This window comes from Aphelocoma coerulescens, chromosome 21 (assembly GCF_041296385.1).
Source record: "Aphelocoma coerulescens isolate FSJ_1873_10779 chromosome 21, UR_Acoe_1.0, whole genome shotgun sequence".
Taxonomy (NCBI): Eukaryota; Metazoa; Chordata; class Aves; order Passeriformes; family Corvidae; genus Aphelocoma; species Aphelocoma coerulescens.
The window spans coordinates 8,030,054-8,045,159 of NC_091034.1; the positions used below are offsets into that span (position 1 = coordinate 8,030,054).

The window sequence follows — 15,106 nt, forward strand, 5'->3', positions numbered from 1 at the left end:
GCAAACAAAGCTACACACAGAAAACATCCTGCTCTTCGCTTCATCTCCGACAGCCGAAATTCCCCACTGCATTTTTCCCTTTAAACTTTGTATTTCTGAAACAGGTTTACTTCCTCTGCAGGCAAACCAACCATCTGTGGTTCTAGACTAAGCACAAGAGCTTTCATCTATTAGAAAGTTTCAGTTAATTCTGGATTTCATGGGCTACAGCAAAGTTTCACACCCTAAATAAATTCTTCAGAAAGATGCAGAGACCCAGAGGCACAACTCAGTGCTGGAAAAAGGCCTGAAATGCATGTTCAGGGTGCTGATTTGGCTGCCATGTGTATGTATGGAAACTGGAGTGCCAAAAGTGTATTTGGGGGGACACATTCTGATCTTCCCTTCTGACTGTGGAAGATTTCCGCTTGTGAAACAAGAGCGGTGTTTGACACGGTGCTTGGGCTCATGGCCAAGCTCAGCAAACAACCACAGGCAGGGCACGAGGAAGGCTTCCTGCAGACATGAACACTTGTAACTTCTGTGAAGGGTTTCTCTGTTGCTGCCCCATCACATCAATCCTGGAGAAACAGTCGGCCTCAAAAGGCCACGGTGACACCGTGACAAACCTTCCTGGGAACCCCCAGCTCCTGTCTCTGCCTTTCCTCATCCATCCTGCTCTTCTCCAAAGCTGGTTCTACCCTCCACAAACCCCGCATTTCACAGCCTTAGGAAAAGCCACAGACTCAAGATGCCAGTTCCTGACTAATTACAAACACATCCAACGACCCAAGCAGCTGACACAACCAAGGCACAGATCCTGCAATCACAGGCATCTGAGACATTACACAGCTCTGGAAAAGAAACCCTGTGGCATGTGAAAGACACACCACAAAAGCTATTTTCTCCTTAGAAAAACCCACTTTACTATGCTGGATCTGCCCACATGTAAGCACAGGGGATGTTCTGAGTGTCTCATGTACCATTCCATAACTAATTCTAACTCTGCTTTTCCCCCTCATTAAACTCATCACAGGAACACTGCTAGCGCACTGAATCTATTTTTGGTCCATCCTTGCAGGTGTTGTTTGTAAGGGAAGTAAGTAATTTCTCTAATAATTTCTGTTGCTCAGGCCTCAAATGTGAAATCAGTCTGGAATTCAGCCCATTCCCACAGGATGTGAGGATAAACCAGGATTCCCCACGTCTATACACCGCTGTCAGCAACTGTTACCGAGCAGACAGGACAAAACACGGCATCTGTGGGCGAGCAACCCTCGTGAAGGGTGTAAATCCTAATGAAGCTGCCTCAGGGATACAGGAGGGCAACACTGCAAACCCTCAAACTTCAGTGAAATGGGGATGCTGTGATCTAAACTTGAAGCCAGACAAATACTAAAACATTTAAAAAAGAGTAGGAGATGAGAGAGAAACAGCCCTTGCAAATAAAAACCAAACAAAGCCAAACAAAAAACCCCAACAAAACTGCAACTAACACAAATGATTTCCTTACAGTCAATCACAGCAGTTACCCTGAGCAGGGAAACACCCAATAACCAGAGCTCAAACAGGCAGAAGTTCCCACAGCACCCACGAAAATTCAAGTTTTCAAAAACACATTAAAAGTGGGAAAAAATCTGTGAGTATTACACATAACTGAATTAAAACAGCTAAGCTCTTAGAGTGGCTGTATTTATTTTGGTACATTTTATACTTCAAACCCTGGAGTCCTTGCTGAGCTCCCCTGACCTGCACAAGCTTCCCCTCCAGGAGGGCCCAAAGCAGCAGGACAGGTTTGTGTTACTCGTGTTTCCCTAATCCATCACACACCCGCTACTGCAAAGTGGGCTCATAATTGAAACCACTCCAGCTGTCAAACACACCAACAAAGCTCTGGCTGTGGTTCACTGGCCGGGGTTTGCTGTGGTTTGGTTCCTCACCAGGCTTAGAAAAATCTGCAGCCCATGACCCCAGAGAGGCAGCAGGGCCCCGAGCAGGTGTGGGGCTGCGAGGTGAGCACAGCCCCACAAGCTCCTCCTGCAGAAGGGCTCTGAACCCGGCACAGGAACTCATTACTGGGTGCACGTCGGTTCTGTTCAAAGCTGCAGGTACCTGCAACTTCTTTTCCCTGCATCTCCAAGGGCAGATATCCCATGGCCAAGAGATCCCTGGGGAGCAGGGAAGCGGAGCTGCCAGGAGCCCAGCAGCCTTGGAGCGAGCCACGTCAACATTAATTATGATGGAGACAGGGCAAAACAGCACAGAGGCAACAAAGCGTTGGCAGCAGCTCACTGACTTAATTCCTCACTTCCCTGCTGCCCTTTCCAAACTCTGCTCATGACATGAAGTGGAAATCCCCACTCTCTCCTGCAGATCAAGGTGACCTTGGGAAGTCGGGGGGTGAATGACCTCAGGGAGCTGCCTGTCCAGGTGCCCCCAGCCCTGTCCTAGCTGGGGACACCCATTCACACCCTGCAGGCGTCATTAAGGGTCAGGCAAAGCAGATCCATCAATGTCCATCCACTGATTTCCACGAGCTGTGCTTCCCTGCTCCATCTGCAGAATTATCCCCATTCCAGAAAATGCCCCTCCTCAGGAGCTGTCCTGCTGCCAGCAGAGCAACTTTACAACTACACTCCAACTACAGCTGGAGACTGATTGAACAGTGTTTGGGAAGTAGGCTACACACTGGGCTCTTCTCACCACCGAAGGAGAGCACGTATTGCTGGAGAGAGACTGAAGCAAAAATATCTGAAAAATCAGAACTTCTAATTCCTAAAATACTATGTCCCTGCTAGTCTGGGCTTGGGTTGGGGTTTTTTGTTGTTGTTGTTGATTTGTTTTGGGGTTTTCCCCTCATTTTGACATGACCTTTATGGAATGACAAACCCAGACTGAGCAGTGCACCAGAAATGCTGTTTATCCACAGCCTGCAGGATTCCATCCACAATTTCAGCTCAGAGATGACAACTAAAGCAGTCAAACTTAATGCCAAACTCAAGTTTTAAACATTTCCCATATCTTTGCTACGTAAGTTCCCTTGAAAAGGTCAAAGCAGAACTTCGGCAACTCAAAGAAATCCAAACCCTTAATGCCGGTTTGGCTCAGACACAAAGACCTAAACCCAGCGATTCAGAGCTGATTCACAGGATTTGTTATGTGTTACTTAATTGCCGAAGCAATGAAAATGTGTGCCGCTGCAGTCTGTAAATGCCAGCACGGCAGAGCTGTGACTCAGGACTGTGCAAACAGAGGATGAGGGCTGTAAAGGACTGACTGGAGGAGGTGGGACACGGGAGGGGGATTTTCACTGACACACGGAACAGCCCCGTGGGTTGGTTTCAGCAGCCCTATTAATGTGCTCCGTGGAAAAACAGTCAGGAGAGAGGGGCAAGTGGGATCATTCACAACCAGCAGCTCACAATATCCATGTTTCTCTACAGCAGCTACATTCCTGTTAAATAAAACCTTCTCAAAGTAAATGCAGGATTTCCAAATATCTCCTGGGCAATGCTGGGTTACAACTCTCTGGTTACTCAAATCCATCAAGACTTCTCTCCTCTTCATCCTTTAGCTGAAAATCACTTCCACCATTTTTAAAGTCTTTCAAGTTTAAGACACACAGATTTGTCTGAAACAAAACCACTACAAACCTTAATATAGAATAAATAAGTGGCAGATAGGGAGTTTTATGCCCACAGTGAGCAGACAATTTCTTTTCAGAAGCTCTCATGCTCACAAAAAAGCAATGTTTTTCTAAAGCCAGGCAACAACAACAAGAAAAAAAATCTATGCCATCAAATAGCACAGAGTAAGAACACGAGCTGGAATTGTTAAATCAATACAACTTCAGCACAGCACTGAGGGAGGGAGGCCTTTGTCCCTGTCACTTCTCCACAGCAAGGTGAAGGTCCAGTTAAACAACCCAGAGTTGTTCTACAGTTTGGCAGTGGGATCAGGAGAAATGCATTTTTCCATATGCTCTTTTAGAGCCCACATGTGCAAGGTTTATGGCAAATAGTTTTAATCACATCTCAACGGACAAGGTTTTGCAGAACAAAACCAGGGTCCAAACCAAACCCCTCCCATTTCTGTCCATTCTGTTCCCCCAGTTTAAGCCATTTTCCATCCCAGCTGTGTTCCTGCAATGCACTGAAGGAATCCATGTAGGAAGTGTTGTGTGTGTGACAGAAAACTGCAGAGGAGCCAGACAAGCTCCAGTGACGCACAACAACCAAAGGTGAAGAACCCTGCCCAGGCAAAACAACAACTTACTGCACAAAGTAAATTCACCCTCAACCCCAAAAGCCTAAAAGAAACTTCAGGGAAGGGAAAATAACAGATGGAAAGTAGAAAACTGCAGGAACAGGGCAAGGAGAGAGGAAAGGGTTGGGTTTATAGCTCAGTGGGGTTTCTTTTGGTTTTACTTTGGCTTGTTTGTTGGGGAGGTGGCATGATTTATTTCTCCAGTTCCTTCTCATTGCAGTTGAGGTAATGAAAGGCTTGAGCTTTGGCAAAGATCCCCTCCTTAGCCATAAAAATAAAAAAGAACTGTAATTAAACTTACCAGAAACAAAGCTAATCAAACTCAAGAGTAACAAAGGGCAACAGAAACACATTCACTGTATCAGATCTTCCTTGCTGGCCCAAAGCCCGGAGTTTTCACTGCATTCTTTTCCTTGCCCCCAGTTTCACAACAGCATTAACCAGCCCAGGCCAGGATGCCTCAGCTTTACAAACTCTATTTGTAGGAGATCAGCTTTTCGTGATCCAAAAACCCAGCATGTGGAAAGTGTTAAGTCTTTCATGTAGTAGAGGAGGTTCTTAAAACTTCTACTGTTCAGCTCAGAAATGCTGGAGCTTCACAGCCCATTAGAGGTTTGTGAACCACAGAGAAGGGCAGAGTTAGCAAAATAAATCAAGAGTTCCTGAGGGATGTCCTGGTGCTTTACACAAGAGGCACAAAGCAGGCTCCGGGTTAAACAACAGGGAGGACTTCTCAGATTGCAGGAGGAGAGAGCTGGTTTATAACCTGGAATGTGCTCTCCTCTCTTTGAAGGGTCTGGAGGCATCCTACAAAATAACTCCCGTTTGTGTCAGGGGCACTGCAAGGGAAAAGGGAGCCCAGAAAGTGTCTGGGGGAGGGGGAGGATCAGCTCAACTGTTCCACCCAAGAACAAACTATTTCACCATGGCAATAAAAGCACTTATCAGCACCTTTTTCATGCCAGATCTCTTCCTGCTGTACAGGAGTTTGGTAGCGTTAAAACAAACAATATTCCCTGCCAGTGTTCCTCATCCCAGACGACCAGAGTCAGGAAGGATTTCCCAACCACCAGGACCGTCAGCAGTTGGGATTTTGTCATCATTCTTGTAACACTGTGTCTGTTTCTTAAGACTCCCAAGTTCCTAAACACAGCAACTACTCTGAAAGCAGCTCCTTCCCTTCCACCTCCCCAGCTCCTAAGCTCACGGAGTTTGCAAGAAGAAGGGAAATCGACAAATTTAACCTTGAAAGAGGTGAATCAGAAGGAAACACGCCTGCCAACAGTCTAGGATTTAGAAAAGAGATGCAAAAAGCATAAGGTTTTCTGTGGAACCTGCTTTGATCACTCAGTGTTTGCTGTGACATCAGCTGTACCCTCTTAACCAGCTGAAGCAGGAAGTGAAGGAGGGCTGGATCTCTTTCCTGCAGCACTGTGGTGCTGCAGCAGCAGGATGCAGACCCTCCTGACTCCAAGGAAAAGGCAAAAACACCACATATGGGGGATCCCAGCCTTGCAAGATCCTTTCTTCTCATGAGCAGGAGTGGGAAACCCAGAGCCTGAGCATTTCACAGCTTCATAGTTTTGTTTTCCACACACCAGGAGACATTAATGCACCTTCTGGCAGGGAAAGGAACCCCTCCATATCCCACATATCCATAAATCCACCATCGTGCAGGTGTGCAGGGCTATGGCTGAGACTTACAGCCACCCTGGCCCCCTGCAGAACAGGAATCCTCCCTTCCCAGCTGCTGGGAGGGAACAGGACAGGTTCACGTTCACCTAAAGGAACATCATCCTCACCTAGAAGTTATCACCAGCATTTTTATGTGCTGACAATCTGAATTCTATCACACTCCTAAGCATTTTTCCTTCAGATACAGAATGGAAAGGAAAAACAAAGCCAAAGCAAATGCAGCAGATTTCAACGTGAGATGTTAAATGTTTCTTGTGCTTACAGAGCCAGTTCTATCCACAAACTGCTTTACCTCCCCTATGGCACAGCCTCTATTCTAACTCCCCACTCTCACTTCATTCCACCATCTCTGTAATTCCTGGGAGTCTTCCTTGGCATGAAAAAAGACAAGCAGCAAAAAACCCCCAGTAATCAAGCACTGCTTCTTTTTTACAGCTGGTTGGAAACAAAACTGACAAAATGAGTGCATCTGTCTCCTGGAGTTGTTATTGTCTTTTCCCCCAGTGCAGCTCCAGCAGCACATTACAGGGTATTTAAGAGTGACTGATGTGTTTGGGGCTGGTTTGGTGCCAGGGGAAGGCACTGGGTGCTGTCCTTATGGGGCCATCCGGGGTTGGAGGTGTTGACTGAGCCTGGTGATCTCCGTGTAAGAATAAAGTTCATTCCATGCTCTGTGGCAGGCAAGACACACTCAAAGTTCACTTTATTCTCTGCCAACAGAGAATTTTTTTCCCAGTGCACAATCCTTTGCCCCAAGTGGCTGCTCTGTGAACCCCACACAAGCCAGGGGCAATTCCTGCCTGTGTGTGCTAAGGAACCAAACTCTGCTTTGCAGAACTCCTCTGACTCCCCTGGAACACAACTCACAACAAGTCCAAGCTGTTTGTATTTATTTACTCCTTGAACTCCAAAATTCAAAGCAAACTGCTGCAATAGCTTTTGAAACTGTAATCTCTGTGTCACACGCTGTAAATACACACAGTGAGTAGCACACAGAGGATTACCTGGAGAGCATTTCTCTATTAAGCCATTTCAAAAGTCAGTCCCCAGGCAGGATTATACAGATTCATTTCTTCAAGGGGTTACCCACATTTTATAACATTAGCACTGTTCTAGGACAGGATGTCCCACCAACAGCACTGCTGCTTACATGCCTTATTTTTGCCTTTCTGAAAGCCATTTTCAAGGTTTAAAGCACACCTTCAGTCACCGACTGGATGGGGAACAAACAACAGGAAGGGTCTGATGCATGGCAGCTGTGGAAAAGAGTCTTGCCAGGCTGGGACACTCAACCATGAAAATAAACTGCACAAATCCTTCACCAGACACCTATTTTATGTACCTGCAATTCATAGGACCTCAGGGTTGATGTCTGAGTATTTGATACAATCTGACAACTGCCTGGGAAGAAGAAAAGCTGCTGGTTTTTCTCACAGGGAAAAGAAAATACAGAATAAATATACAGCTGTTGATGAACAAAAGCATTTAAACCAGAGTCACACATACCCTTCAGCACAGATGCAAAAGAGAATTCACAACAGGAAAATAAACAAACCCAAATTCCTTAGGATGGTGAATTATAAACAGAAAGTAAGGAAAATGCAGTGGAACAGAACTCTGAGGAGCAGCATTGTGTTCTCTCAGTTGCTGAGGAAGACTCAGACAATATTGTATCAATTACCCAAATAATCTTGGCTTGTATCTTTGACTACAGACTTTTCCCTACAAAGCAGGAATTGTCCTTCCTGGCTCCCTGACAGAACTCAATGCAATTGCCTAATGGCCCTCTTTTACTTGCAACAATATTTTACTCCTACCTACCTCTAAACCTTCAGAGAAAAATAAACAATGAGATCCAATCTCGTAATGTAAAATAATAAAAAAAAGCCACTCGAGTGCAGAGCTGATTTATTGCCCATGCTAAACTCAATTCTAGAGTCCAGCTGGCACAGTGAACACACCTTCTCCTTTTATGCTCTTCATCGATGGGGGTTTCTTAGGAAGAAAGTCAAATAAGCAGCTCATTTTTTGAGCTGATGACGCTGTAAATTACCTTTGGAATACAAAAGTAAAATGATACAACTGAAAATTAATACTCTTATTCTCTTAAGAGAATGCTTAAGAGATTTGAAACAAATAAAAACAAAGCACATTAGGTACTTTCTTTCTCTGGTTTTACTTGCTTCTGCTGGAATTGAGACAGGCCGGTTTGAGAAAGGGTATTTTGGTCTTCGGAAGCTGGAGCCAGTCATTAATGAATCATTAATCAATGAGCACACACACGCAGCACAGGCCAGGTGAAAGGGCTGCTCAGAGCCAGGCAAGATGCACCTCCAGGACATGGGAATTCAAAGGATACACTCGGGGAACTGAAACAAAAGGAACACAGGTGGGTAAACCATGGAGCTGTGGCCCAAGTCTGCCAGGAGCTGTACTCACCTCAACACCTGGAATCAGTTTTAGAGATGAAGAAAGACACCATGGTGTGTGTGTGAGTTAAACCTTTATGTCTCTTTAAAGACCTTTCCAAACCTCCTGGTTTATTATCCAATAAAGTTATGACATTTGCAATAGGTTTAACAGTTAAACTTTTGAAAACAAACCAGATCACAGTGAACACATACACTGAACATCCCTCTGCAAACAGCTTTCAGCTCAGAGCCACTTAAATTCAGGAGTATCTCCATCTGAGCTCAGCTCCTATGAGCTCAGCATTTCATTACATTCCTTGGCTTTCCTCATCCTGCTCCTGGTGAGCAGCACCAAGTGCCCGGCTGGGAGCTGCCGCAGCACACTGCCTCACCTCGGAGTCACACATTAATGCAATGCTCTTCCTCCACCAGCTGAGCCAGCCACCTCACAAAAACAGGAAAAAAAAAACCCAAAAACCAGCAGCACGTTCCCTCCAGAAGAGTTTGTTATGCAAATGATTCAGTGGTTTCACTTACACAGGAAAAGCGACTGCTGCCTCTGCCCCTTTTTCTAACTGGACTGAAGCCCAGTAGGATATTTGCTGTGACTAAAGAAAAAAGTCTCAGCCTATCATTTGAAATCATTTGAGAAATGTGAAGCCCACAAGCCCCTGTCTGAACAAGAGCAAACCCCTCTGCCTGCAATGGCCACGCTCTGGAAGCAGCAGCAGCAGCGAGCAGGATGAAATGAAAAGAAGCAGTGGCTGTTTATGTTGGCAGTCGCTTCAAACTCTAATGGAAAATTTCAGCTCTGACTGCAACCAGGCTAGAACAAGTTATTAAAGAAAAAGGTTCAGCTTTCAAACAGAAAAGGCTTCCATCGCTTGTCCCTCTCTGAATGCTCCCTCAGCAAAGACAAGGCAGGAAATAATAAGCCTTGACTGCACTGTATTAATATTCCATCATTAGGGGAATATGGCCTCAAATAAACCAGATTTCCTCGGGGAAAGCAGAGCAGGGATAAAGCCCACGCCACAGCCACAACGCAGCTCCTGCTACAAACAAGGCTCACCACTAAATGTAAATATTAAAAAGCCAATGTAGGGCTAAGTAATCACTTTATACCAACAGACCAAGAGATATTCATCTAATTATCCTCCTCTTTTGATCAAAGGCACACTGCTATTTGAACAATTGTGTCGAGGGAGAAGCTGTACCTCGCAGATGCTCGGGAGAGTCTTGCACAAATATTCCTGAGGCTGCTGGCTGCCATGAGGAGTGACATGAGGAGGGCTCCGTCTGTCCTCAGAGGGGACAGACACCTTGCCAGCCCGCACATATGGCAACTGCACTGACCTTTCAGCTACTACACATTTGCACTATATTTAAGAGCTACTCAGGAAGCCAATATTGTGTATTATGTAACACAAGATTAAGCATTAATGAGGCAAGAATAAAATTGTTTATCTAAACCCCAATCTAAAATTAAACAGAAGTTTATGCTGAAAGCTCACACTGCACTCGTTTTGTCTCCTAACATTAACAGAGCACAGCTTATTTAGTCTCTGAGCTAAGTCCCAGCAGCATTTAATTTGAGGAGAAAGATTTTACTATCAGAAGAGAGACCATTTTTCCTAAAGAAATGATGCATATTTAGTTCTTATGTGCATAAATACAGCACGTTGCAGGTATTTCACTCTCAGGAAACAGCCAATATCCATAACTCCTGTTTACACTGTGCTTTAGAGCTACATAAAGGAGCATCCACCCAGAGGCAAGATCTTTCGATTGCACTCTGTCATCTCTCACTCAGCAGCCAAACCCAAAATCACCCACACCACAGATACCTACGTGCCCAACAGGGAAATTCAAACCAGAATTAGCCCACAGTCTGCGTGCCTGCACAAAGATCCACTGTCCTCCTCCTGGGCTTCCTGCTAAGCAAGCAGGGCCCAGGGAGGTGCTGAGCCTGCCAGGAGGAGGGACGGGCACAGGGACCGTGCCCACAGCACTGCACCATGAACTGGCCTTGGAGAACACAGCAGCCTTTGGAGAGCCTCAGAACATCCACAGCGCTGCCACCCCAGCTCTCAGAAGGTGCAGAAGGGCCCAAGGTGCTCAGGCCCATCTCCAAGAAAGACAGGGTGGCTCCAGAATCTCAACTCAGCTGCAGCAAAGGCCATGACAGTCTGGCAGGATAACAGGATATCACTTTGGAACCTAGGAAAGGCCGCCAAAGGAACAGTCACACACATCCCCCATTTCTGGGGGCACGAGGTGGGAGTTCCACTGGTCAGACAACACTCCTGCCCCAAAGCAGGCTGCAGGAACCTCAGCCACAGGGAAACAATTTGTTTCTGCTGGGACTGTGGCCTTGAACAGTCCAAACAAACTGAAAGTGCACCCTGAGGCTTCCAGAGGCGTTTCTGAGAGAGCAGCACAAGGACAGGCTGAGGAGCAGGACCCAGCTCTGGATTCCAGCAAGGTGACACCAGGACTTGGCACCCTCCTGCTCTGGTGGAGTCTCTGCTCTGCACAAGCTCCCGTCCATCCTGTGTTTCTGTTTACCTCCCATGTAGCCAACACAGAGTTAAGCTGTTTCCATGAACACAGAAAGGCAATCCCCAACCTTGGAGGCATTTAAGTACCTTTATCTCAGGCCTATCACAATGCTGGTGCTTCTAAAACTCTCAAATTCAAGTAGCTCAGTGTAATCATCTAAAGAATTCAGAGGAGAATGTTAAATACTCGGAAAATCCTGTATTATCACAAAGTTTTAGCAAATTATCCCAAAATGGGTGGGTAGGAGGGGAATAAAACCACATTTAAAGCCAAAGCAGATAGTTAAGAAAACTGTTGCCAGCTGTGCACCTTCCAATCTCACAAGATGGGAATTTAAATGAAAGTAATTAATGAAAACTGTTCATGTCACAGAAAAGCCTCCAAAATTTCCTTCTTCCCATGAAGAGGAATCAGAAGTGCTGCTAAGCAGGAACCAAAGGAGAGCAGCACCGCTCATCACCTGGGTCAGGCAACCACAGCTGCAACTACGGGGAAGCTACTCAGGGGAAGATAAAGGAAGGAGGATACACGGAAATAGAGAAGGTGTATTTCAGACAGTTCAGGGCAAACCCAAGGAGGTTTCAGAAGTTTCATTTCAAAAATCTCATGGCTCCTCTACATGGAGGCACTTTTTCTCCAGAGTGTGAGAAGGTTAACCTGATCCAACATTAAAGCACCACCTTTCTTGATCCATTGCAGTTATTTACACTGAGAACCCCTCCTGGACATAAACATGGAAATAAACTGGAAATGTGACATAAACCAGCGGAGTGAAGACCCAAACAAACACACCTTTGATATGAAACAGACATTCTCTTTCACAAAGCTTTTTTCTTGAGGATCACTCATTTAGAAGAAATAATTTAAAAAACACTGGAAAACGATGTTAAACTAGGTAAAACACACACTGACAAATACAGGGTTTTCTTAGAAGATATTGCACCTTAACTATGGAGGAAAAAAAAAAGCCAAGGCACAACTCAAATAGGGCATTCCTTAACACACTTGTGAAAGCTCAGTACAGGATGGCCTAATTCTCATCTCTCACCAAAGCCACTTTACACCTTCCCAAAGTAGAAAAGAAATACAATGTCATGTTCACCTCTATATCCTGACTTTGTGCACAGCAGCCTCAGCTTGAGCTAACATAAAATAGGCCTGGTCTCTACAAGAATTCTGTGTTTCTGCTGCATTCCTTTCCTTCCACTGTTTCCATGTTCCAGCCACGGGGTTTAGGGTGGTATTAGTGGAGCATTTTCCCCCAGTGAAGGGTCTAGGAAAGGACACATTTTATCAAAATCATGATAATAAGGAGATCTAACTTTTAGTGGGGTTTGCACAAGCAAAACCCCCCGGCTCCCCTCCCCACAGCCTTCAGTGACCAGGAAGGAAAACTCTTAATAAATCAGACATACTGAGCCATCAGGGCAAGACACTCCAAGAGTGCCCCTGACACATCTTTAAGTACCTGGAAGTTGCTTTAGTGCTTTTGCATCAATATAATAACTTTTTAGAGTTTCATCTCATGTTAACATGGAGGCTAAACAGGAGAATAAAGCCTTTTTCTGGTATTTCTGGAATTGCTACAGGGTTACTTCACACTGCAACAGAAAAATAGCAGGCAAAGTATCTGAAATTATTCTGGTGATGAAAAAATGCAGACAAATTAATCCCACAGCCTTGTCATTTGCATTATTCACTATTCCACTTTAAGGTACACAAGCAAAACTGGACAGCCAAATGTTTACTGCAGCCTTTATTCTGCAATGTCTTCCTATAGCAAAACTGCTGTATATTTTGGCTGAAAAAGACTGGGAATTACAGAAAGCAGAAGTGAGGCCTGTGGGCAAAAATAGGAAGCAGAGATTATAAACAACCTGCTGTAGGTCAAAGGTTATTTGTAGATCAGTTACCACAGGGGCTAAAAAAATCCCTGAGCCCAAACCCATCAACATGATACTTCCCACAGCTCAGACTTAATATTTAGTCTTCTCTGTAGTAAAAAATTAGACCTAATGAAACAAAAATATAACACTTGAAAAATGAGAGCTTGTGTGAGGTTTAACACCACTTGCAAAACTTTTACAAAAACCCTAAGCCTGCTCTCCAAGCTCCAATGTAAGAAGTTAAGTAGCACAAACAGGGGCAGGCACCTGCCCTCAACTCTCCATTTTTCTGTTTTTCTTTTCCTTCCCCTGCAAAATGTTTTTCTCCATCACAAAAAAACCCCCACATTTCATATTTAAAGTATAAATTTAAATTTGTAAAAACACAATATAATTCACAGTTGCTGTAAATTCAAACTCAGGACTTTTGCCCCTCAGTAACTTTACCATCAGCAGAATTCATTTCTAAAAGCAAACACTGATTTGTTCTAAATCCATTCTAGGAGATATTCTGAAGAAAAGAGGAAAGGCATGATATGTGCTGGGTTTGTCAGATGCTGATAAGATCCATACTATTCCAGCTTTCCTTCCCAGCTGCCACCTTTCCAGCACTGGGCCTCCATGCCTCAAAATCCAACAGAATGCTCAAGTCCACCAACACCTGATCTGCAATTTAAGTTTTCTTTCTCACCAAAATGAGTGAACTTGTAATTGCCTCATCCTCCCCTTCCTTTTTAACTCACACAGTGTTACTATTTACCACCCAAAGATTTGTGTTATCACAGCACTGTCTCACAAGAACCTCCTGGAGGAGAATGGAAACATCCTACAGAAACTGAGAGGTTTTTAAATATTTTTACAGCAATACTCTTCCCCGATGCACATCCAGACTCCACACCTACAGAAGCCTAAACAATCAGTGATGCTTTAAATCGGCGTTTTCCAGATTGCTAACATCCTGCTAGAAAATAGTCCAACTCCATTTCCAAGAAGCTACCTCCCTTCTAAATCCAGAACAAAACCGAAACCACTTTCCCAAACCCTCCCCGCAGGTAAAGGACACCTGCGCAACAGAAACCGAAGCTCTTTTAGGACAAATGGAAAAGCGACTGGGTTCCCAAGACTTCCCAGACCCTGTCTCCTCTGCAGGAGTCCCCCACCAGTCCCTGTCCGTGTCCCCGGAGCCCTGCCGGGATTTTGGGTGCAGTGACAGGGTTACATAACCCTGAGAAGTTCGTAGAGCCACGGATCCATCCCCGCACACGAGTTGCAGGGAACGGGAAGAGTTAAACACAGCCCGGAACCGTGCGGGTCGCAGGCGCAGCGCAGACCTCGGGCTGCCCGGTCCCACCGGGTGTTGTTTTGGTTTAGGTTTTCTTTAATTACCCGATGCCACTCGAGCCCGACCGGGTGACACAGAATGTATTATCCCGTCATAATGTCAGAATTTAAAATTAGATTTGGTCTCCATAAATACACTTCACCCAGGCTCAGTGGCTCCGTCCAGCCATGACGATTATTTTATGTAACATCTTTCATACCCCACGACCTAAAATCTGCACTAAAAATCAGCAGCTGCCTTGGCTGGCTGTGGATTTCTCTTCCGTTTATCTGAGGAGAATTCGGGGTAAAAAGGAAAGAGTTTCGCAAGATCAAACAGCGAAGCAGCGAGAGAAAAAGCGAATTACATAAAGTCCAAATGTACTTACGGTCTCCTTATTGGGAAGCAACTCCTTTCGGATTCTGAAGAAGTTCTTGCCGTACTGCCTCAACCCCTTAATAAACCGCTTCTGTGACAAAAGATAACAAAAACAGCGTGTCAACAGCAGCAAGAAAAAATAATTTTAAAAAGAGATTTAAAAATCCCCCAAACGGCTGCTGTGAATCGGCAGAGGAGCCGAGCGGCGCTCGGAGCCCAAGGTCTGTCGGGGAAGCGAACGCACCTACACGGCTGCGAACGGGGGAAAGGCTTAGCAAAGACACCGAAAAATCCCAACCGCATCCCCTTCCACGTCCAACTTCCAGCGTTCGGAGCTTCACGAAAGTCGGTGCCACAGTCGGCGCTGCCGGAGCCGCTCCGGGCCGGCTCGGCGGCCGGGCAGCGCAGGGAAATGCGCAGCGCCGGGCTCGGGGCGCCGAGCAGGTGCCGCAGGGGTTAAAGGTTCGCAGCCCCCGCGTTCCTCCGGCGGGGCTCGCAGCGGGCCGGGGCCGGGCAGGCAGCGGGAGCGGGGCCGAGCCGGAGCCGAGCCCGCGGAGCAGCCGCGCAGGGCCGGGCGGAGGCGGCGGCGCCCAGCGTGTGATGGCGGC

The 15,106-nt window shown here is 45.8% G+C and overlaps 1 protein-coding gene across 10 annotated transcripts in view; it reads right to left on the minus strand.

Annotated features, from left to right (window-relative positions):
- RERE (arginine-glutamic acid dipeptide repeats) overlaps positions 1–15,106 on the minus strand; it is a 178,117-nt gene that overhangs the window by 26,060 nt on the left and 136,951 nt on the right. For all 10 annotated transcript variants that reach the window (XM_069034756.1, XM_069034755.1, XM_069034749.1 and 7 more), the window contains one exon: positions 14,509–14,589. In XM_069034756.1, coding sequence (XP_068890857.1) covers positions 14,509–14,589 — 81 coding nt within the window. The remainder of the gene's footprint in view (positions 1–14,508; positions 14,590–15,106) is intronic.